This window comes from Juglans regia, chromosome 1 (genome assembly GCF_001411555.2).
Source record: "Juglans regia cultivar Chandler chromosome 1, Walnut 2.0, whole genome shotgun sequence".
In the NCBI taxonomy this organism is placed as follows: domain Eukaryota; kingdom Viridiplantae; phylum Streptophyta; class Magnoliopsida; order Fagales; family Juglandaceae; genus Juglans; species Juglans regia.
The window spans coordinates 3,101,372-3,123,611 of NC_049901.1; the positions used below are offsets into that span (position 1 = coordinate 3,101,372).

At 36.1% G+C, this 22,240-nt stretch overlaps 3 protein-coding genes across 4 annotated transcripts; 1 reads left to right on the forward strand and 2 right to left on the reverse strand.

The window, feature by feature from the left end:
* Nucleotides 1-238: 238 nt before the first annotated feature.
* LOC108992876 (peptidyl-prolyl cis-trans isomerase, chloroplastic) lies at nt 239-4,352 on the forward strand. The gene is made up of 7 exons (XM_018967583.2): nt 239-642; nt 783-1,076; nt 1,176-1,375; nt 2,200-2,435; nt 2,995-3,137; nt 3,670-3,741; nt 3,848-4,352. Exons 1-7 carry the CDS (start codon nt 502-504, stop codon nt 4,073-4,075), a joined length of 1,314 nt encoding a protein of 437 aa, XP_018823128.1. The 5' UTR covers nt 239-501; the 3' UTR covers nt 4,076-4,352.
* Nucleotides 4,353-5,548: 1,196 nt separating this feature from the next.
* On the reverse strand, nt 5,549-11,031 carry LOC108992888 (serine/threonine-protein kinase STY13). Its single transcript, XM_018967602.2, has 6 exons — nt 10,518-11,031; nt 9,122-9,243; nt 7,684-7,880; nt 7,363-7,537; nt 6,360-6,494; nt 5,549-6,069 (listed from the first exon to the last, which is right to left on the reverse strand). Exons 1-6 carry the CDS (start codon nt 10,777-10,779, stop codon nt 5,863-5,865), a joined length of 1,098 nt encoding a protein of 365 aa, XP_018823147.1. The 5' UTR covers nt 10,780-11,031; the 3' UTR covers nt 5,549-5,862.
* Nucleotides 11,032-13,861: 2,830 nt separating this feature from the next.
* On the reverse strand, nt 13,862-20,753 carry LOC108992806 (deoxynucleoside triphosphate triphosphohydrolase SAMHD1 homolog). Of its 2 annotated transcripts, XM_018967452.2 has the most exons (19): nt 20,461-20,753; nt 20,017-20,054; nt 19,894-19,916; nt 18,007-18,113; nt 17,865-17,916; nt 17,707-17,788; nt 17,421-17,511; nt 17,206-17,244; nt 17,005-17,072; nt 16,815-16,877; nt 16,639-16,694; nt 16,481-16,554; nt 16,222-16,314; nt 16,027-16,128; nt 15,755-15,835; nt 15,556-15,647; nt 15,418-15,433; nt 14,382-14,492; nt 13,862-14,285 (listed from the first exon to the last, which is right to left on the reverse strand). In XM_018967452.2, the coding sequence occupies exons 1-19, from the start codon at nt 20,581-20,583 to the stop codon at nt 14,181-14,183; spliced, it is 1,416 nt and encodes a 471-aa protein (XP_018822997.1). In that variant the 5' UTR covers nt 20,584-20,753; the 3' UTR covers nt 13,862-14,180. The 2 variants fall into 2 exon arrangements, with proteins under 2 accessions (XP_018822997.1, XP_018822998.1); XM_018967453.2 differs by lacking the exon at nt 16,222-16,314.
* Nucleotides 20,754-22,240: the final 1,487 nt, after the last annotated feature.

Below are 22,240 nucleotides of genomic sequence, written 5' to 3' on the forward strand. Positions count from 1 at the left end.
ATGCAAGCATGTAATTATTATACTATACTTAAACTATAATTAATTACCCTTAAATATTTACTAGATTTCATATTTTTTCCATATACCTTAAATTATTGATTAAAATCAATTTTTTTATGAAATATATACTATTTTTTTAAAATAATTATTTTTTGAACTAAGCAAACTTACTTTACACGTTATTCCGACTTAATATGTGTGTATATTATTTCGATCTCAATCCAGTCCGATCCAGAAAATCACACCTCGAAGGCTCAAAACCGACACCAATAAGATTATCGGTCCGGACGTATAATCTTACACGCCGAATATCCGGAGTAATGGTAATCTTATCCGGAGCGTGAGGATGATGGCTGCCTAACAATCCTAAGTGACCATAAACCTCATCAGCTGCCTATCCTTTCTCTGCGTCTCTCTCAAAATCACAAACACTCCTCACCTTTTTCTGAGACCCTGATGTTCTTTGTCTTATAAAATACTAGCTAGTTGACCTTCCTTCCCATGGCAGCCATTATCTTCTCCCCAAACATACCCACCAACCATATTCGCTTCCCATCTTCCCAATCCCACTCTTGGTCCCGCCGACTGGGACCCCGATGTTCTCTCCAAAATCCTCAGCAACCTCTACTCCGCAATAGAACGGTACTTTTTTTCTTTTTTTATCTTCTGTTTTTCCATTCATACGTTAAATGTCAATACTAATTTGCACAAAAACCTGAAGAATTCGTTGTAGAAATTGGTCGTTTAAATAGGAGTTACTAATTATTTCAAATATTGGGCAGAAAGGGAGATCGTTTTCCTTGAAAGAGTGTGCCATTTCAGTAGCTTTAGCGGTTGGGTTAATAACTGGAATTCCTGCATTGGATTGTTCTGTAAATGCCAATGCAGCAGCTAGTCCAGTTTTTCCTGATCTGTCGGTGTTGATATCTGGACCACCCATTAAAGACCCGGGAGCTTTGTTGCGTTATGCGCTGCCTATTGACAATAAAGCTATCAGGGAGGTACAAAAGCCGCTCGAAGACATCACAGACAGTCTCAAGGTTGCTGGAGTCAAGGCACTCGATTCAGTGGAAAGGGTAATGTTTAAAATCCAATATTTTTATTTTTGCGGTATGGAAGATGCCTCTGTGGATATTAATTGAGAAATGAGATATTAATTTGCATGAAAAATGTAGAATGTGAGGCAGGCATCTCGAGCACTCAAGCAGGGAAAAACTTTAATTATATCGGGGTTAGCTGAATCGAAGAAGGACCATGGAGTAGAACTGCTAGACAAGCTGGAGGCGGGAATGGATGACCTCCAACAAATTGTGGAGGATAGGAATAGAGATGCAGTGGCATCTAAACAGAAGGAGCTACTTCAATATGTTGGGGGGTGAGTATTGTTATACAACCGTTAAATTCTTTTTTTTTTTTTTTACAAGTGCAGAAAGATCAATAGATTTTCTGTTAAATAGGCAACATTTTTCATGGGATTTTGAAATAGCATAGGTTTGTTCAACAGTTTTAACATTGAACTCAGTTTTGAAAACAATTTGAGTCCAGGTAGTTTTGTAAATAGATTTAGCATCAATCTTTGCAATACTTCATTTATTGAAATCAATATTATCAGTTTCTTCAACAGAAAACTATTCCTCATTGATAATATGGGGAGGTATACTAGATCTAGAACTAATAGACAGATTAGATCTAAACTTCTTATTCATCTTGAATCAACCAAAATCTAAACTTAATACTCACTAATCATGTATTTACTCTTGTTCCTATTGCATTTCGTAACACATACCCTAGCCAACCGTCTACCCACTCATGCCCTAAGCACTTTCTCTAGCAAAACAGGCCTTATAGACACATTATCTTATTTGAAAGTAGCATTATTGTGGGTCTGGCCTCCAAGACATAAATGATATGCTTTTACTGCAACCTCAAAAGATGCTAAACTTCATAATAGGTGTAGGTGCCAAAACAATGTCCAAGATTGAAAATGCTAGTAATAACAATGCCCTTGCTATGAAGGCTGTTCCTTAATCATGTCAGGGAATGATAATGAATTTTGAAATCTAGAAGAACTGAATCCCAATATTTTGCTCAAGAATTGGGAAGAACTTGTAAAAGTTAATCCTCTTAAGATAAACTCCTCATATATACCCTTGTCATTGACTGCAGCTGAGATCTTCCTGGGGCATTGGGTTTCTGCAGAGTTGAAGAGGATATGGTGGATGGCTTCCCATATGAAGTGCCTGAAGAATATCGAAGCATGCCTTTATTGAAGGGGAGAGCAACGGTGGAAATGAAGGTCAAGGTTAAGGACAACCCTAACATAGATCAGTGCGTGTTCCGTATAGTTCTAGATGGTTATAATGCGCCTGTAACTGCTGGGAATTTTGTAGACTTGGTGGAAAGACACTTCTATGATGGCATTGAAATCCAGAGAGGTAATGCATCTTAAAGTGAATGGATATGGAAGGAAATTTACATGTTCAACTGCCATGATTACCATCATCAACTTGGTTATTTTTATCTGGGTTGTGTCATTGCAAAGACACTTTCAATGATACAATTATTCAGGCCTATTTTGCCCTTGAACAAGCATAGATTCGCTATAAACCCTATATTGTGATATCTAGCAAATAATCTTACTGTAAAATCATACATAAAAATAAGTATTGCGATTGGTTTTAATGGACTAAGCGTCCGTGATTTTTTGTATTGGTTGTCAATCATATTTAGGCGTCTCTCTTGTATATGTCATGTGTACATGGGCTATGCCTATTGCTTTCATCAAGAAAATTCCTCATTACTTCTGAAAAAAAAATAATAATTACATGTTCAAATTTCACTCATGCTCTGATCTCCCTCTTTTAGTTTTATGTTTATTCATACTGCAACCCACAGATTGGAAGAATACTTAAAATGATAAATTATACCATATCTACAAATTCCTATTCACTTATGTCTCTAAACGGCTTGGATGTTCCATTGGATTTGCTGCAGCCGATGGCTTTGTTGTTCAAACTGGTGACCCTGAAGGTCCTGCAGAGGGTTTCATTGATCCCAGTACAGAAAAAACCAGGACAATACCATTAGAACTCATGGTGGAAGGGGAGAAAGCACCCGTTTATGGAGCAACTTTGGAAGTAAGTTTTCCAAAACCATTTTTTGTTTGTACTTTCTAGAGTTACGCAAATGAGATGAAAGAAGAAATCATAGGCAATAGTGAATATAAATTTAATGGAAATGATAAATGTAGTAGGCATCACCTCACTGTTTGCCATCTCTCATTTATGTACACATATATATTCATGCAACCTTGATCATGTCCCCCTTTCATGAAATTGCTTTGGTGAGCCTTGTCACATGAGCTTGTAACCAAGTAGGGCATTAAAGTGGTTGGAGGTATGTAGGGATTACTTAGGGCTGAATTGGTGGTTGTTGATATGTCCACCTTTATATGGAGTCACATCTCAGCATGCCTCTAACCCCTGGGTTATAGTTGCCTCATCCACGGATTGCGATGTCACATTATCTAATTGAAGTCTTATTCTTATTCATTCTTGCCAGTTCTATTAAATCATTCGCATATCTATCAAATGTTAAAGCTTTTCCAGTCACTTTTAAAATCTGTGTTTACTAAGATTTCTTGGTCTGTTATATCATGTGTTTTGACAGGAGCTCGGTCTATACAAGGCTCAAACAAAGCTTCCATTTAATGCATTCGGAACAATGGCCATGGCCAGAGATGTGAGAATTTGAAATTCAACATTACTTACGCTAACACATATGCCAGTTCTTTTGTTGATCTTACATGAAGGTTAACTAGATGTTGGCTTTTAAATTTTCTTGACAGGAATTTGAGAACAACTCCGCGTCCAGCCAGGTGTTCTGGCTACTGAAAGAAAGTGAATTAACTCCCAGTAATGCCAACATATTGGATGGCCGGTATGCAGTGTTTGGTTATGTGACGGAAAATGAGGATTATTTGGCAGATCTCAAGGTTGGTGATGTCATAGAGTCAATACAAGTAGTCGCTGGCTTGGATAATCTAGTCAATCCGAGTTACAAGATTGCTGGCTAGCTATATTTTCTCTTCGATACTAAATACCGCATATTAGAATTTATTGGTCACTTCCACCAAATTCATTGATAAAGGTCATAATTTATGCGGTTCAAATTTTAAGTCGATTTTTTCATTCTGGAATTCTCTAATCGAATGGTTGATGGAATTTCAGTGTCTATGTTGAGATGGCCACATTCTTGTAAGATGGTGTACTTTTGCCACGATGATATTCTTTTCTTGTTTGCTTGTTTTTCTATGGGATATACTATTATCGCAATATTTTGCTTAATAACAATGGTTGTACAAACTTCTAATAAGTAAATTATAGGCTTAAGAAAGAAAGGTTTCTATATTTTGCTGTGTGTGCTAGAGAACGATAATGTAACTACAACTATAGTTTTCAAAAGTAATAGCAGATGAAGGGTCATGTATGCAACAATGAACCTTGTGAGCTGTGGGGGAGAAAATAGGAGAATTTGAGGCTTAAGTAGGAGAGAGTAGACGTATGGAATAATGGAATATATTTTATAATATTTATTAAACATTTAATTCTGTCCAGAAAAAGTTACACAATAATAAATATTGTAAGTTTTAATTTTGCTGAGATTTCCGAGTTAGGTGGGTGTTACTTGACCAGCTAGTTTAATTATCATAGCATTGAGTCCACTTAATAGGACTTTATTGGAAGATTTCTCCAATAATTTCAGAATTGAGGTGGGAAGGGGAACATGAATTAAATTGATGGAAGGGTTTAGGGACTTTTTCTATCATACATTGTTACTTCGGGCTTCAACCATTGTATTGAATGAGACTAGCTTTAATGACTTCTATGCTGATTTCACAGGGCTTAGCTGGTAATTAGGTTCACCTCTTATATACTTATTGTGTATTTGAGCTATGCCTAATTAAGTGATTAATAAAATTTTCTTACTTCTAAAAAAAAAAGAAAAAAAAAAAGGAATAGGGCTCTACTGGAAGTATCTATGACTATGTTAGTTGCAGTGGTACAAGTACGCCCCTTAATTTGGAGATGGCTCTCAAAACTTAATGGGTTTGTAGAATTTGAGCAAGAGATAAATGATTAGCTCTCTTGCTTAGATACTTTCTATGGATTTCTAACTTTGTAAACTCGAGGCACATCAAGTTTACTAGTAGGGACGTTCTTATGACAGGAATAGTTTGGCTTTGGCCAGCTTTGTACCACCAAATGCAGGAGAGTAGATTGGAATTTCGTATGTTTTTTCTATGATGGGAATATCGACATCATTTGATCGGTTCCTCTGATCTTTTGGTCAATCAGATTTGACCTTCGAAGCTACATCTTGTTCAAGATATATACCAAATTCACAATATTTATATATTATCTCGTACATTATTTTAGCTTGTAATTATGTATCCTCATCATTTAGATGACTTCAAAATGGAAATGGGAATCAAATATGATCAACAATAACAGTTCCTAACCTCCGCATTGATCAAAGTCGCCGTAGATTCTCAAAATTATGGGCGTGTGCACACCTTAGAACAGATCATTACCATTATCATATCAATTGAAGTAGCATTAGATATGAAATCAGAGGGATTTTGAAGTAAGAGATAAGAAAATGAGAAAGAAAGAAAGAACAACTCTACAAAATCTACAGTCCAATTAAGTAACACGTGTTGGAGAGCTTTTAGCTTATAGCCTCCACAGTTTCATTTTCCCTTTAGTTTCAGATCTTTTGAATCGAATGAGATACAAATTGAATTTCCAGAACTGTGTTACACATCACCACAATCCCTTTGCTTGAAGGAGTCTAAATATTTCAAGGCCCTCGGTACCTGCGGAAACAGGAACAACCCTGAGGCTGATCAAGAGGGATCATACCTCCACCCTTTGATGTGTCAATGGCCTCCAACATGACCACTACCTCATCCATCTCGGGCCGCTTGTCAGGGTTAGCATCCCAGCATCGCTTCATTACATTTGCAAGAGAACTTGGGCAGCAGCGGGGTATCTCTGGCCTCAGATTCTGCAGTTTCATTACATTTCCTGTTTAGCTTGCAACTAATGAGGGCCGACATAATAGTCATTATCATAGGAAACGTCACTACACTTAGTCTAAAGAACCACATGACAAAATTACTAATAGCTGTTTTATCAGTTGCTGTTATTTTTTAGATAGGGCACAGATGTTTTTCACTTGCCACAAAAGTACAATCAGGTGTATTCCTAAGAGCTGTTATATTATCACTGTCGTTTAGAGGAATACACATTTTGTGAGTTTCATGCTAGCAGAAACATCTAACATATTTTATCTACCTGGCGAACAACTGCTGAAGTTACTTCTGAGAAGCTAAGGTCGGGGTACGGCATGTCGCAGCAGTATATCTCCCACAAGCAAATACCAAAACTGTACACATCACACTTCCGATTATATGGGCTGCCATTGAGAACCTGTCCCATGCAAAGTCATTAGTAATAAGTTAGATGCTTACTAATTTAAGATCTGGAAGTCTATCTGAAACATTAATAAACCAAAGCTAAACTAAGCACTGAAAAAGGAACATCAATTCATGCCTAAGTTAACCATCGTTTCTGGATCCACCCAAAATTCAAGCAGAATGTATTCATCTTTGTTCCCCTGAAATACAGCAAATAATGCTAAAATACATAAATGTAGGCTCAATTATGAGAAGCCAAGAATTTATAGGTAGCATCTTTTGAATAACAGAAGATGGCCCACGCTTTACATAACCAATTAGAACTGAGTGCATGCTGGTAACAGAAACCAGTAAGGTAAGCCACAGTACATCCTTCTAGGCTTAGCTCCGTCAATACCTCGGTGTAGGTCTGGGATTATCCTTTGTTTCACAGTTGGGGCTATTTACAACTAGCCAATTAGGAATTCTCAGATGTACTAGTACTAGCAAGTATATTTTTTATCCGGTCATCGATTCTTCCAAGAGGCCACAATTACTACGAGCAAACGTATTAATGACGAAGAATACATTTTTGCTATTCTACTAATACCTATATACTTGTACCTGCTCCGCTATTATGCCCAAGCCACACTGAGGAAGAATTACGGGGCATAAGTAACAATTTCAACGAAATCTTTCAATTTCTTATTTTACCATGTTCAACTTTATGTATTCCTCTATCCGTAACAGGCTCCTCAGCTTCAAGGATCCACATATATAGAGGCCACTAAAATGACTTCATCGATAAAATGAACCCAAAGTAGCAAGCATACACAGACTTGAGAGAGAGAGAGAGATTTGGTTTCTCACAGAATTCACTTTAACGGCAATCAAGCGTATACCTCTGGTGCCATGTAACCAAGGGTTCCAGTCTCGCCAGTCATGTCATTAGGATTTGAAGCCTCAATACGAGCAACTCCAAAGTCAGCAATTTTTAGAGTACGCGTCTTATCTAGAAGCATATTCTCTGTTTTAACATCTCTGTGGACAATCTTCTGTGAATGAAGATAGCTCAACCTATAAAAGATGGTGGATAATAATGAACCTGATGTCAGAAATTTTTATCTATAACGAATTAAATTCATACATGAAATGCAAAACCTCCAAAACATTCAACAGATTTGAAGAATCAAATAAAATAAAGATGAGGTGTGGAGTTTGACCCTCTTGCAAGATCCAGTGCAAGATGGACAACCACTTTGAAAGCTAGCTTCCTTCTTCGGTTCTTTATGAGGTATGACTTTAGTGCACCCCCAGGGCAATATTCCACAACAACACAACAAAAATTACTCGGCATGCCAATGTGGCCATTATCTGTTTGAATGTGTAGCTCAGGCGCACCCACTGTTGCCCCTAGAAACTGCAAAAGGAGATTATGAATTTGAATTAATCAGTAGAGAAAACATTCATGTAAATGTCTAAACCTATATAACAAGGGGATGGGCAAATGGGGGGAAAATTGTAAGAAGAACAACCCTTTATTTTAGCATCAAGACAAGATGGACTCTAACTGGGTTTAAGAGCACAAATCACAGTCACCTACCCTCTATTATTAGTACATCCCTTTATTGTTTTGCCTTCAAGATGAGGAAACTGAAAATCAAGTATTTCAAGAATTTATAAAAGAAAAAAGAAAAAGAATAAGAAAAAGAAAAAAGAAAAAGAAAAAGAAAAAATAAGAAGATATACTTTTAACATTTCAGAGAATCCTAGAACTAGAAAGCATTAGAAAGAAACAAAATTTTAGTTGCTTGGCTGGGTAAAGATTTAAAATTTCATCAGTAAGTAAAAAAAGAGAGGAAAATGCACTTTCACCCTCGAACAAACAGGTTTTAACACTTTCACCCTAATTTACGAAAATTGACACATCTACTCTCATACTACCAAAAAGTTATAAGGTGCACCCATCTATTAAGAACTGACCGATAGGTCAGATGTTTGCAACTTTAGCTACTTACAGATAATAAAGAACTTGAGGATGTAGTGCATTAGTTGTGGTAGTTTGGAGGTGTACAGTCACCCTTGTATATGTCTTGTATACTTGGGTATCAATAGAAATCTTGTTACAGATAAAAAAAAGAAAAAGAAAAGAAAAATTTTGAGTGTAGAAAGTGTACCCTACCTTAGGAAGAAATTATGCTGTTTGTGCAAGGCAATGAACAAAAAAAAAGGATAATTGAAAACAAAACTTGGGTGACGTGCATACTAGAATTCAAAAAACTTCACAGAAACTACCCATGGAAATCAGTTCTTTGTAATTGTTAGTGCCGGTGCAACTGTAAGAATACATGGAGAATAAATAACCAAATTCCAATCCTAACAGATTGATTTAATTAAAAAATAAAGTTAATTATGTCAGTTGTAACAAAACTGGGACAAAAACTCACATGTATTCAGCCTTCAGGCAAGGTCTATTTCATAGGACTTCTGTTGAATGGCCATACTTCTACTAATTTTTCCTTTTTCTTCAAAACAATTCCGTGATGGCATGCATCACGAAAAGGTATGCATTATCATGCTACTTTAGTTCAAGTACAACTCAATGGAAATGTTGAAAAAATTGATAGAGAGAGAGAGAGAGCAAAAGACATGAAATATGACCTTTGTTACATTAGGGTGGTCAAGCTTGTGCCAAACAGCCACCTCTTGTGTAAAAGCCGCTCTAAGTGAAGCTATTTCAGCCTCTGACCTGTGGCCCTCCTCCCCCCAGTCAAGAAGTTTGACTGTAAATGATAAAAGGAATGAATTATTTGAATTTGATCCACAATTAATTTCAGAAGAACTCTTAATTTCATGACTTAACAACAGCACAACATATCCAAGATTAGATGTGGCTAATTGGAGAGTTTGATCTGTCTAAAAACCCAAAATGGTCGGTGTGAGGCCTTTATTTGTTGTAGAGAAGAGCATCCATTTGGCAGATCGGTAATAAATTAGGACACACTAAAGGTTAATAATAACAAAAAGAAAGACTTCGAAGTTAATGCAGGTAACTACCAACTCAAATCAGCCCCGTGAGTCACGGATTTTTCACATATAGAGCTACAGGGGTCAATCACAAACCACTCATGATTATCAAATTTGAAAGAAAATAAAAAAAAAACACAAGAGTCATTACTGAAAGAAACATAGCACCATCCCTCAAGTTGGTTTGCAGAGAAACTCAGGGATATGAAAGAAAATAAGTTGCAATCTTATTTCCATGCCGCATACTTTCCAGAATGAAGTCAATCTAACTAAGCATGGTACCTGTTTTGGTTCAATTAAGTGAAAATTGTTATTTCCTAAGGCCCAAAGTCTAAAGTTAATACAGTTTCCTGCATTTCCTTATCAATAGAGCAATAGTGGAGAATATAAAGAACATTACTACTGAGATTGAGGAACTAGCAACTGCAAATCCAGCAGATACCCTCCCAATAAGTCAGAAAAGGTTCCAACTTTAATCGAAAACCCCACCATATAACAGCCAGCCTCAGCCGCTTTCAGCGTAAATTCCCCAATGACCAAGATGTTGTTCGGTTTCCACATGTAGAAGAACGCAAGTAAACTAGAAGATGTGAATCGAAGCGATATTTGCTTGCCATTAAAAGCAAGAGAAGTACTTTCAAGAAGTTGAAACGACAGGTGCTTATTTAAAAAAAAAAATCAAAAATCAAAATAAAAGAGAGAGAGAGAGAGAGAGAGAGAGAGAGAGAGAGAGAAGTTAAAACGACATGTTCGAAACCACTGCAAAAACCAAGCCGTTTCAGTCAAATAGACCCAAATCATATCTCTAACTCCATAACAAGTACAAACAGAGCACCTTAAAATGAACACGAGGGACAATAACTCATATGCATGCCTTAAATGTATGAAATAAACTAGTCTTCTCAAGAAAGAAAAAATCTTGAGAAATGGGTTAGTTTATTTTTCACGGATGGGAATTTCCCTCGCATAAATTTTTTTTTTATTTATTTTTAAAATAGAACTCCCAGATAGAAAAGAAAATTTTCCATACCGGCAACGTCTTGACCATCATAAATGCCACGGTGAACGGTGCCGAAAGTGCCCCGGGCTATGACACTCTTGATGATGAGTTTGGAGGGGTAAATCTCCCACTCTTGCCTGGTAGACCTTGCTTCTTGCTCTTCCTCTTTCCTCTTGTTCTTCTCCATAGTCCATGCCCTGCTCAGGTGCCTCTGAAGCTGCTCGTCCAAGCTCTTCAGATCTATCTGATCCGCTCTCACATACCCACCACCACTTTCACTCTTCTCTTTCATTTCTGTCTCTCTATCCAATACACTCTGTTGGCTGTGTCAAAGTTCAACCGTTAACACAGACTAACGTGCTCTGGTTGATGGTCTCTGCGAGTGTGTTTCACTTAACTTCTGCTTCTTGTTGTGGTGCTGACTGCTGAGGTTTGTATTGATGTCTCAAGTCTGTCTAGTAGTAGTAGTATCAGTAAGGGAGTTACTATACTCTCTCTCTCTCTCTCTCATCATCCATGTGGGCACATGGATTTTGCCTGAAGACGACGTGTGTTTCTCTGTGCCTGTTGGCCTGTTGTTATTTTATGGTACTCACGGTCAATGTAGCTTTCTATAAAGGCTGCCACAACCCCAACCAGTCACATTTTTATCTCAAAAAGAAGCTATCTTCACTCTAGAACAGTTGGTCCTTGGGACAGGTGAAATGGAAGTTGCAGAGTGGGTAGGTGTTCGTTACATGAATTGTATAATTTCAATCCTACAGAGTAAGTCGAGCTTAAAAATCCCAACAGCTTTATCTTTCCATTCTGCAACATATTTCGTTATTAATTTATTGTGAAAAATACAAATCTGTTGGTCGGTTCACATACGTGAAAGTGTGAAGTCTTTTATGTAAAGAAACAAGATTTGGAAACTCCTCAAAATGAGCTTGTTCATGCAGATATCAGGATTGAAGCACTGCAAGGGATAATGGAGATTTGGAAAGGGTAGGAACTCAGAAGCGTAGATTGGGAGGGGGATATTGTATTTGTACCAAAAAAGTTTAGTCCTCATTTAGATAGTAGAGTATTTCATCTCATCTTATCTCATCATTATAATTTTTTTAAAATTTTACATTAACTATAATAAATAATTCAACTTTTTTAAATATAAAAATAAAAATAATATTCTAATAATATTTTATTCAACTTTTATCTAAAATTGTCTCATCTCACCTTACGAAGCTAAAAGTGCCATTCAAAAACACTCGTTGGTGTGTCAATACCCATTGGGACACACCAACGAGTGTTTACTGTTTCTTTTAACTTAAATTAAAGTCAGTACTGCAACTTGAGCAATAGAATAACTTCATATCTCCAATGGTCTATACTCAAGTCTAGAAAGACTTTTGAATGTAGACCCTTAAATATATTTGGCAATAGCAAGAACATACAATCCCGACGAGGCAAATCACCATCTTAAATTGCTTTTGTTGTGTGCTGACGTTACTTTGGGCAATTGTTTCTTTTCAAGCTACTCACTATCCAATCAAAAAAACATACCACGACTACATGACATATGGACAATAGTGCTGCATCACAATTGGGTCCATCGCTTACTTCGAACAATGGTGACCTCTTATTAAAGGAAATGCTACGTCACAAAATTTTTATAAAAGTAAATCTACAAATTGATATAATTTCATATAACAATTAAAGTAACTTTATAACCTACCGTAACACATCAAATCACATCAGTTTATAAATTTATTTTTATGGGATATGTTTATGATTAAAATATTTATCTTAATATGATTTTCTAAATAAAAGAAAATGAAGTGTGGAATCCCACATGAATACATACAATAAATAATTCACATACGGCAAGGAGTGAGCTAAGATTTTGGGATAAAATAATTTCTAGCCACAGCCTAGCTGGGAAGAAAGAGTAGTTGGTGTGAGAGTGGTACAAAAGGAGATCTCTATAATAAAGGCAAGCAGATGGTTGATATGGGGAAGGCTGGATTTAGAGGGACTTTGAACGAGGTAAAGCAATGCAAATAAGATATTTGGCTCCAAATGAGTGTTGCTCTCACTTTTAATAGAGAGAATCACAGCTTATAAAAAGTAATGACATGACATGTAGTTGTGGAACACTATTTTTAACAACAATTGTTGATAGTGGAAGGTTGGATTAGAGCTACAGGTGCTTACAATAAGCAAATTAAATAAGAACTTTAGCATTTTCTTATGCTGCTAATGATTGTTGATGAACCTAAAGAAATTTGCAGGTCATTATTAGCACTGAAGCGAAATGGGGCCTCTGAAGAATACGTGGAGCCATGTGGAACTAATCTATGGCTTTGATGCCATTGCTGTAGAAGAAAACAATCTGAAATATTAAAAAAGAGGAATCCTGATCATGTATGTTTCGGCTTCCTTTTTTAGACATATTTGACAGATAAATGCTTTAGTCATAAAAAGATTCCACATTAAGATCACTATGCAGGATCAGGTTCTCCCTAATTCTTGCATTGACAAATTCAAGCATGTATGAATTTTAACTGAAATAAAGCTACCATCGATCGAATTCCATTCAGAGCTATGAATCTTGAACAAAACTGTAATTTGCTGGCTTCTAAAAAGCTTCAGTGAATGCATTTATCAGGATTACCTCAATAGGATACATGATTTTGAAGCAGTAGAAGTATAATTTAGTGATAAGAGATTTATGTCCATACGATTTTGTAGATGGAACGGTGAGTTCGAATATCCATGGAAACAATGTTAAGGAGAAGTGAAGTGACCCATTGCCTTTATTTTGAAACGAGCATGAAGGATTTTCAATTGCATGATTATTATTCTTACCATTGGGTAGCTCAAAACAGCCTGAATCTAGAAAACATGGTGTAGGGGAAACAGCTATTCTGGGTACCATCTAATCCCATGTCCAGCCTTTATTAATGACAGAGCAATAATAAAAATAAAAAAACCCGTGAAGCCTACACTTTTTGACTTAATTGTGGACATCAAAAGAAGGTCACACAGAGACATATCAAGGGTGTCACGGGGCAAGAGTTCCATTGGTTTTCTAAAGGTAGCATATGACAAATATATCTTGGCAGACCTGCCACTAATTCCCGTGATTTGAGCAAACTCAGGGTCAAGGTTAATGGCCAATGCTCCTCCCCTGTTCTCTGCATACATCCCACCACATACAAGAACAAAACCCACAACCACACCCTCAAATCAAATGGGTAGAAACTAAATGCCATGGTTGGAGACTACATAACATTAGCTATGGATATCATTGATTAGATATCTGGTTTTTAGAGAGAGGGAGAAAGGCATCAAGCTTTGGGCATATCTTCCCCAATGGAAGTACACAAATAAAAGGAAATAGAAGCTTGTCGTTTCATTGGCATTTACTTAGTTATACAAGTTTGAAAAAAAATGACCAACTATACAAATATATACTACCCAATGGGAGCATATCCTTTCATAAAACATAATGAGTCAATGACAAAAGGACAGTACAGAGGGTGAAACTCACTCCTTATAAAAATCCTATTGTGTCGTGTGATGTTTAAATTGTATTCGAAGTTTCAGTACAGCAAAAAGCTTGACAGAAAGACAGGAGGACAGAATGGCGATAAATTTCTTAATTCTTCTATTCTTGGAGAAAAACATAAAGGCGAACACAACATGGTAACCTTATAGACGACGTTGTTTCTTCTTCTCTGGTGTTGCATGAACTTGTGCTTTAATCCCATACGTCTGTAACTGGAAATTTTCAAAAGCCTCAGAAATTGCCCCCACCTGTAATTTGGAACAGGAAAAATAAAATGTTAATGCCAACAGGACACAAGTAAAGAAACAGTGTGATCAAATTGTGACAGCTTTAAGTTTCCAGACCAGTTCAGGCTTTTTAGAATACACCCTCACTATCATATCTTGATATGATGTAGGTAGCAAGTGACTAACACGATCATCAGGTATGGGGAACTTATCATCACTCTCATAATCCTGAATAGAAACCAAACTGGTTAAAAATGCTACACATGAATCCTAAGATAGAAATCAATCAAACTTGACACAAGAGCTTTACTTTCATACCCTCCCCTCTTATTTTCATTTAAAAAACATGTTGTCTAACCAATAATTTTCCAAATTGATTTTCCTTGGAAAAAGCCCGTACAAGATAAGATTTATACTTATCATTATTGTCACCCACAAAACTTAGAATTAACTAGTAAACTTAGAAATTACCTGCCACAGTTGATGCGTCCTCTCAATGTTCACAATTATAATTACTTATAAAAAAAAATGTTCACAATTATAATTAAAAACTTCTCATACAACAGAAGAGAGGATGGGGGGGGCCAAAAATTAGAAATGGAAGTTACGTGTTCTCTCATGTTTGCTTTGACTAAAATGAACTGAATTTGGAATTTGAATTAGCGTTCAGCTTTCAAAATTCTACAAATCAAAAAAGGATAGCTTGAAGAACTTACTAACCCAGTCATGATAGTTGTTTTTTTTCTGATTTTTAGCTGACCCAGTCAGCTTCAGAAAGAATTAGGAGAATGGGAGAGCAAACAATGTTGTTGCACAACCAGTTTTTTTGTAACCAGTTTAATTAGTAATTAGAGAAAAGATCATTTGTAACTTTGGTGTTGGTGGTGAATGTTCTAAGGTTCTCTCTTTTATATTTAAGGCAAGCCAGTTAGCAGTTCACTGAACAAGCCCACTTTAAACTCCCTGGAATCTACCATGATTAAAAAATTTCCCTGACAATCAAGATGAAGTTGCCCATCTTATTCATACTGACTGAAAATACAAAAACAATGATTCCAAGTCTCACTTAATTCCTACTAAGAGCCTCAGGACACTATGTATATACAAAAGTAAAATATAAGAAGGTTCGGGCTGGAAAAGTTAATTTCCATACCTTGAAAAATTTGATTCTGGAAGACAATATATGCACCAAAAAGGTGAAAAAAGTTAGATCCTTCAATTAATGCGATAATTGTATCCAGAAAACAAAGGTCAAAGAACTAATGGCCCAACTGAAGTCATCAAGTAGTACCTCTCTAGAGGATTATGCCTTCCGCGAGTCAAATCAATCCTGACATTGCTAACAGCAACATCCTCCTCCTTTAGTATCACTCCACCATTTTTCTGTCATACAAAATTGAATCATACTCAATACAAGAGACTCTAATTTACAACCCTAGCAAAGAACAGAAACACACATGTATGCTATATAGGAAGGTTTGAATAAGGACCTGAGAACAGATGATATCTTGAGGAGTGACATCTTTGAAATTTTCTAGTCTGTCCTTTGGTACAGCATACTCATTGCAAAACTGTCAGAGAGAACAGCATAACATGATAAACTTCAAAATATACTACAGTACAAATGCAAAAAGCAGGCTTATTGATATTATAAAAACTTGGAAACTTTCAAGATTACAAGAAGAAATCCATATATTAACCCTCTTTTTTACATTCCAGGTTAATTTGAAGTACAAAAGGAGTTACCCACAAGCTTCAATACCTGGTACAAATTCCTGCTGCGAATACGCAGGATCAAATCCCTAGATTCCTTTAGTTCTTGGTTTGGAGCGGTCTCAATAGTCTTAAGTATTGTGTCATCTAGCTGCATTACCAAGGAAAGAAATACAACATAGAAGGTTATGATACAAACAATAGATTATCATTCCATCAAAGTTCTAGAGAGCTGCCTGGAAACCTTCCAGTACTCGGAAGGATCTTGAGTGTATGATGAAATCTCAAGATAATCATTTGCTTTTAGCAGTGCATCTGTCACCATAAGCTCTATTGCCTACAAAAATAAAAAAATCCCATGTTGAAAAATGGGAATTCAGATTTTAAGAGCAATTTTTTTTTTTTTGGGGGGGGGGGCGTAGGAAAGAAAGGAAGGAGAGGTCTGCGACACACCAAGCAGATGAAAATCTTATGTGACTGAATATGGTTTTTATCTCTTTTACCTTGACTTTTGAATGAGTATAAACTGTTCGATGCAGATCTGCCCGAGTGGCAAATAACTTGTGGACGGTAAGGTCTAACAAAATCACCAATTCATAAGCAGGAAATAGTGAAGATTGAATATGAATGTTGTCAATGAATTTGATTGAAAAATACTAACATTCTTTGGCACGATAGCAAATCTCATCACCCAATACTCGCATTGTCTCCATTAACCTGAAAGTGAAAAATAAGTCAAGACGCTGACTTTTATATTCATTTTTACCTCAACTTTGTCTCCCAAAAACATTTCAAAGCACCGGTAACTAAAAAAGTTTGTTAAGATTTCAATAAAACCTCTGAAAATGAAAGTTGCATCCAAGACCACATGCTCGGCAGTCACGAATGATATAATCAAACCTGTAAATCATTAATTTGTTGAGAGGTAACAATCTAGTATCAATAGTATCAAAACCAGGAGTGCAATTATCCAAATAAAGCTTTAATGAAGAATGGGAAATTCCAACAGAAAATCACAGTACTTTACTTGTCCACATCAATTCCATTTCGGCCATTTGCAACGATATCATACAAGAAACGCTTCTCCCTTGAACCCTATATGTTAAATACAAATAGGATGTGAACTAACAATGGTGAATGAATCTAGCTGAACAGAAAAAAGTAATTATAAATTGTCAAGTTCCTCACGACATGTCTCACAAATGGAGAATCTAGAAAAAGATCTTACTTTTGGCAGGGAATTGTTAGAGCTTGCCAGTATCATCTCCTGCCCAGAAAATAAGTATAAATAATGGAAAAAGAAAATCTGCTTTGTTGTTTACTTACCCTATCCTACAAAGCACAATGGTACTCTTTTATTAGGATATTCAAAGACCCAAGAAAAGAATGCTAGGGTGCTTGACAAAACACCATAAAAATAGACAGCTTAAAAAAGCAGCTAACCTTGACTTTTTTAATCATTTCAGGGTCAATTTCAATATGGTGCTCATCAACAATACAGTCAACCAACTTCACTGACATTTCCTCATGAGACCTATAAAGTAGATATAAATCAAATGAAAATCATGCCTAAGAAAATTAAAACCAAGGAAGAAGTTTCTCAGTCACAGAAATCAAGTTTCAGCCTTTTTATCTTTAAATGCAAAAGAAACGCTATAGTTAAAAGCTATGAAGAGGATATACTTTTCCTAAAGGTAAAGGGAGATAAATTCCTCCTAGTAAAACATACCAATGGTCAGCAAGAACCCTAGGAAGAAATTCGCGTTCAAACAAGTGACTGAAAGGCCCATGGCCCACATCATGCAGAAGCCCTACAAATTGGATGAGCAAAAATAGGAATCAGTTGGCATAAAATATAACAAGCACGTGAGAAACAAAATTCGTCACCTGCAAGTTTCACTGTTTGAATATCAAAGTGATCAATTCCAAGCTCTGAACCCTGCAATAGTAGCAAGCAAATGTACTGACTATCTTCTAATTGATAAAATTGCGTTTACAACATATGAGTACCATAGGCACAATTTTATACCTGATAATTTTTAAGCTTTTGAACGGCTTCACTTGCAAGCCAATACACCCCAAGAGAATGTTCAAACCTGGAATGCACAGCACCTGGATAAATCAAGTGTGCAAGACCTGGAACACATTTATTTTATATATAAGTTAAGCTTTATAGAAAATCAAAGAAGATGTTATACAGTACATATGGATTTTATAGGATATACACCTAATCAGAAAAAGACAGTAGTAGTAAAAAGACACAAAACGTTTGACATCAAGGAAAACTGCATCTGTACTTGAAGATCAACGAATGTGTTCTATCGTAATGCAGTTAACAAGGACGTGTCTGTGGCGGAAGTGCGATTATTTGCACATGGCTCGCATCAGTAGAATATTCTGTTTAATAGAGATATTCATGATTGGGAATTATCTATGGTTTCAGATTTTTTCAGCTTGTTACATTCTTTTGGGTCTACTATGGCACAACAAGACAGCTTGAAATGGAGGCTCCAGGATCATAAGAAATTCTCAGTAAAAGCGTATTATAAAATTCTGATTTCTCAGGATCACACCTCATTCCCATGGAGGAACATTTGGAGGTCTCGAGTGCCTTCTAGAGTTGCTTTCTTTGTTTGGAATGCCGCCCTTGGGAAGATCTTAACCACGGATAACTTGAGGAAAAGAGGATGTGTTGTATTGGATTGGTGCTACATGTGTAGAAAGAATGGAGAATCGGTAGATCATCTTTTACTACATTGTGATGTAGCAAGAGGGCTATGGGATGAGATTTTTCGACGGGTCGGGGTGGCTTGGGTAATGCCTAGGAGAGTGGTGGAGCTAATGGGTTGTTGGAGAAAATTGCAGGGCAGTCATCAAGTGGCAGCAGTTTGGAGAATGATTCCGTTGTGTATCATGTGGTGTATTTGGACGGAACGGAATATGCGCTGCTTCGAAGACAAGGAACGAACAATGTTGGAGCTGAAGAATTATTTTATGCACACTTTATTGCTTTGGTTTTCAGCTATTGTATTAAATGGGGATGATATACAGGAATTCCTATCTTTAGTTTAACACTCGTAGAATGTATCTAGGTGTTCAACTGTATACTTCCGGTGTACTAGGTATATGCCTATTTCATTCACATCAATAAAGTTTATATCTTACTTATCAAAAAAAAAAAGAGTTTATCTCAATGTCAAAGGGCATCACACCGTCGATACAAGTGCAAATATCAAGTGAGAGTATAAAGACAACCTATCCCAGATAAATCTCCCCAATTAATTACTAAATGCATCTGATGGAATAAAGAAAAAAAGATAGGATGGAAGCACCATATTTTCGTGATGCAACATACAGACGCAAAGTGCCCTCTCAAAAACACATACAGATTCACTATCAAAGTTGTGACAAACAACATTTGTTAACAAAAACAACTGACCACATAAATCGAATTTCAACAGACCTGCTTCATGATCTTATGGAATGAATTATTTGCTAGAGTAGGGTTAGCTTGGGTGATGCCGAGAAGGATAGTTGATTTCCTAGCAAATTGGATAGGCTTGCGTGGTAATCCGCAAATCATAGCAATATGGAAGATGGTCTCCATTTGTCTATGGCGGTGTCTTTGGAGGGAGAGGAACAAAAGAAGTTTTGAAGATCGTGAGCGGTTAATGGATGAGTTTAAAGTTTCCTTTTTTAACACCTTACTCAATTGGTTAACTGAAATAGACTTCAGTGATCTAAATATTCGTGAATTTCTTGTATCCCTAGTTAATTATGCCTAGGTATTGCTATTGTATATGTCTCATATACTTGGGCTATGCCTACTTCTCATCAATAAAATCCTTATTTACTAATAAAAAAATCAACAGCCCTGCTTTGTAATATTGCATGGAAAAAAGATAATAAAACTCACCAAGCTGCTTTAGGTCACGAAGCCTGCATTATGAAAATCAAATCAAATCAAACTATTCTGCAATTGCTTAAATGAGTAAGCAATGGTGAAAGCATAGATGCCAAACAAAACAAAAACGCTTGCCTTTGAAACTCCTGGGTATCAATAAACTTCAAACAGAGCTGCATCCAAAAGATAAAACAATAAGCAATTTAATCCCCTTAACTGAATGCTATTAATTCAGTATTTCTTTTTTATTTCTTTTCTGAGCAAAACTTGACACTAATATCGAACAACTAAGAGTTCAAATCTCAATAATCTTTCGAATACGGCATTTCTCGATACCATATAGTTTTTCATACTTCACTTGTGCTGTCTAAAAGAACTCAGAACCTAGTTATAACTCGCAAGAATCAAGGGATTAACGAACGCAGGCTGAAAATTATCAAAATCCTCCACCTAAACACAATCCACGAAGCGCAATTGTATTTGACAAAATGAATGAAAAAACGGAAGAGAATAAAGATAGGAAAATGTGTACATGAATACATATATATATATATATATATGTATATGTATATGTATTACGGGGTCGAGGTATATGTTGCCGTGGACGTTATCGTGGACGTGCTTGGAGAGCCTGAGATCTTCGGAGGAAACGAAGGCGTGCATCGAGGACGGATGGAGGTTGTCGTTGCAATAAGCTCCCATTGCTCTATTTTCACACTCGCTCGCTCACTCACTCACTCTGGCAGTTGCTCTGGCTCAGAACCTCTGAGAGTTTAGGGAGATGAAGAGGAAGCAGCGGAAATAGTAAAAGAAAAGAAAAACCCTGCGTTCCTTGCCATTCATAGATGATAGAACACGGGAACGGCCGCGACAATAACGGGCCTATTAACAATTAAGCATATTTAAATAATAATGATAATAATAATACTCTGATGGATTTATTAGAATTATGATTGTAGGGGGAAAATCTAAAATGAATAAATAAATAATATTTATATAATAATAAAAAAATTTAGTTAAAAATAGAGACATATACAAGAATTTTGAAAAAAACAAGGAGCTAAATTGAGAAGGACGATTCTTTAACTAGATTTTGATGAATGCTCGTGTGAAGTCTATCGCATCTTGTGTTGAGAGTAGAGTGAAATAGGTTGTAAGAAATTATAATTTTATGCTACGAACTTCTGTAATTACTCGCTAGAATTGTTATTATGAGTTTTACTATATATAATTATTTTTGTATATTTATTGTGCACTCTACTGATATGATTGACTAAAACAGTTATTTTATATTAAAAAATATGATACAACAAATCACATCAGTAGAATACGTAAAAAATACGTAAAAATAACTGTACGAAGAGATTTTGTATTCTAATTATACATATTAAAAAAAAGACGATATCTAAATTTTATTAATTATCTTCACTTATAACAGAATAATAATTTATACAAAGAGAAGCAATAAATAAAGGGGTTTAAAAAGATAAAAAACTCTACTTTCACCCGGAGCGAGAACCTCTCACGTGTGCATTATTTAAACGGTGCGATTGCACCCTTTTAGTTAAATGGTGCACCTTTTGATTTACACTTTTGCTTTCATTTTTTCTGAAACTCGATTCCACCCCCGCAGATGCAAAATCAATCTTCACTTCGCACGAAACACAACCATGGAACCCCACAAAACACCCCACATGGAATACAGAAAGCTTCCCAAACTTTCTATTCCCCCTAGGAGGTATGATAGGTGGTCATCTTCTTCTGTTCAAACAAGCTATCCCACCGACGTGCAAGAAGATGAAACAATAGAAAAGAATAATAAAAACAAAAGCTTAAATTCCTTCCCAGGAGTGGCCAAAGATATGATTTTCGTAAGAAAAAGTAATGTTCTTCCATAAAGCAATAAAGAAAAAAGATGTTGGTTTTGTTTTGGCATCAGTTCTATGTGTTATTATCGATTCACCCAACTCATTAACTTTTCCATGATGTTAGTCTTCCAGAGGATGATACAAGCATACCTACAGATGTTAAAGTGCCTATCTTGACAGCTTTTCACTCTCAGTTTTATGATTGCCACCGAAGTATTTTTCTTTGTTCATCATAAAAACATTATGACTTTGACGAGCCAATGGACGCAGCGAAAAAGTACTTGCCCGAGAAAAAAAAAATCCACAAAGGACATATGAAATACCTTCATGTCATAAGAAATACCAATGCAATTATTAAATCACAAGATAACCAACCTAACGCTCACAGTTCATGAAAGCAAATGACTGTTATTTCAAAAAAAAAAAAAAAACTTCATATCAAATAAAGATAAAAATACATTTTCAACATAAAGATCGCAAAGTGCTCATAT

Bases quoted from the DNA above. Each gene is read 5' to 3' on its own strand.
- LOC108992806 (XM_018967452.2), bottom strand. From the start codon at position 20,583: ATGGGAGCTTATTGCAACGACAACCTCCATCCGTCCTCGATGCACGCC. The intron at 17,512-17,706 runs GTATGTTTTACT...TCTACTTTATAG, and splicing joins AGGGTTCTTGCTGACCATTG to GTCTCATGAGGAAATGTCAG. The intron at 16,315-16,480 runs GTAAAAGAGATA...TTATTTTTGTAG, and splicing joins ATACTCATTCAAAAGTCAAG to GCAATAGAGCTTATGGTGAC.
- LOC108992888 (XM_018967602.2), bottom strand. From the start codon at position 10,779: ATGAAAGAGAAGAGTGAAAGTGGTGGTGGGTATGTGAGAGCGGATCAG. The intron at 9,244-10,517 runs GTATGGAAAATT...TATCATTTACAG, and splicing joins TGATGGTCAAGACGTTGCCG to TCAAACTTCTTGACTGGGGG. The intron at 6,495-7,362 runs GTATACGCTTGA...TGCATGGGACAG, and splicing joins TTGGTTACATGGCACCAGAG to GTTCTCAATGGCAGCCCATA.
- LOC108992876 (XM_018967583.2), top strand. From the start codon at position 502: ATGGCAGCCATTATCTTCTCCCCAAACATACCCACCAACCATATTCGC. The intron at 1,077-1,175 runs GTAATGTTTAAA...TGAAAAATGTAG, and splicing joins CACTCGATTCAGTGGAAAGG to AATGTGAGGCAGGCATCTCG. The intron at 1,376-2,199 runs GTGAGTATTGTT...GGGTTTCTGCAG, and splicing joins CTACTTCAATATGTTGGGGG to AGTTGAAGAGGATATGGTGG.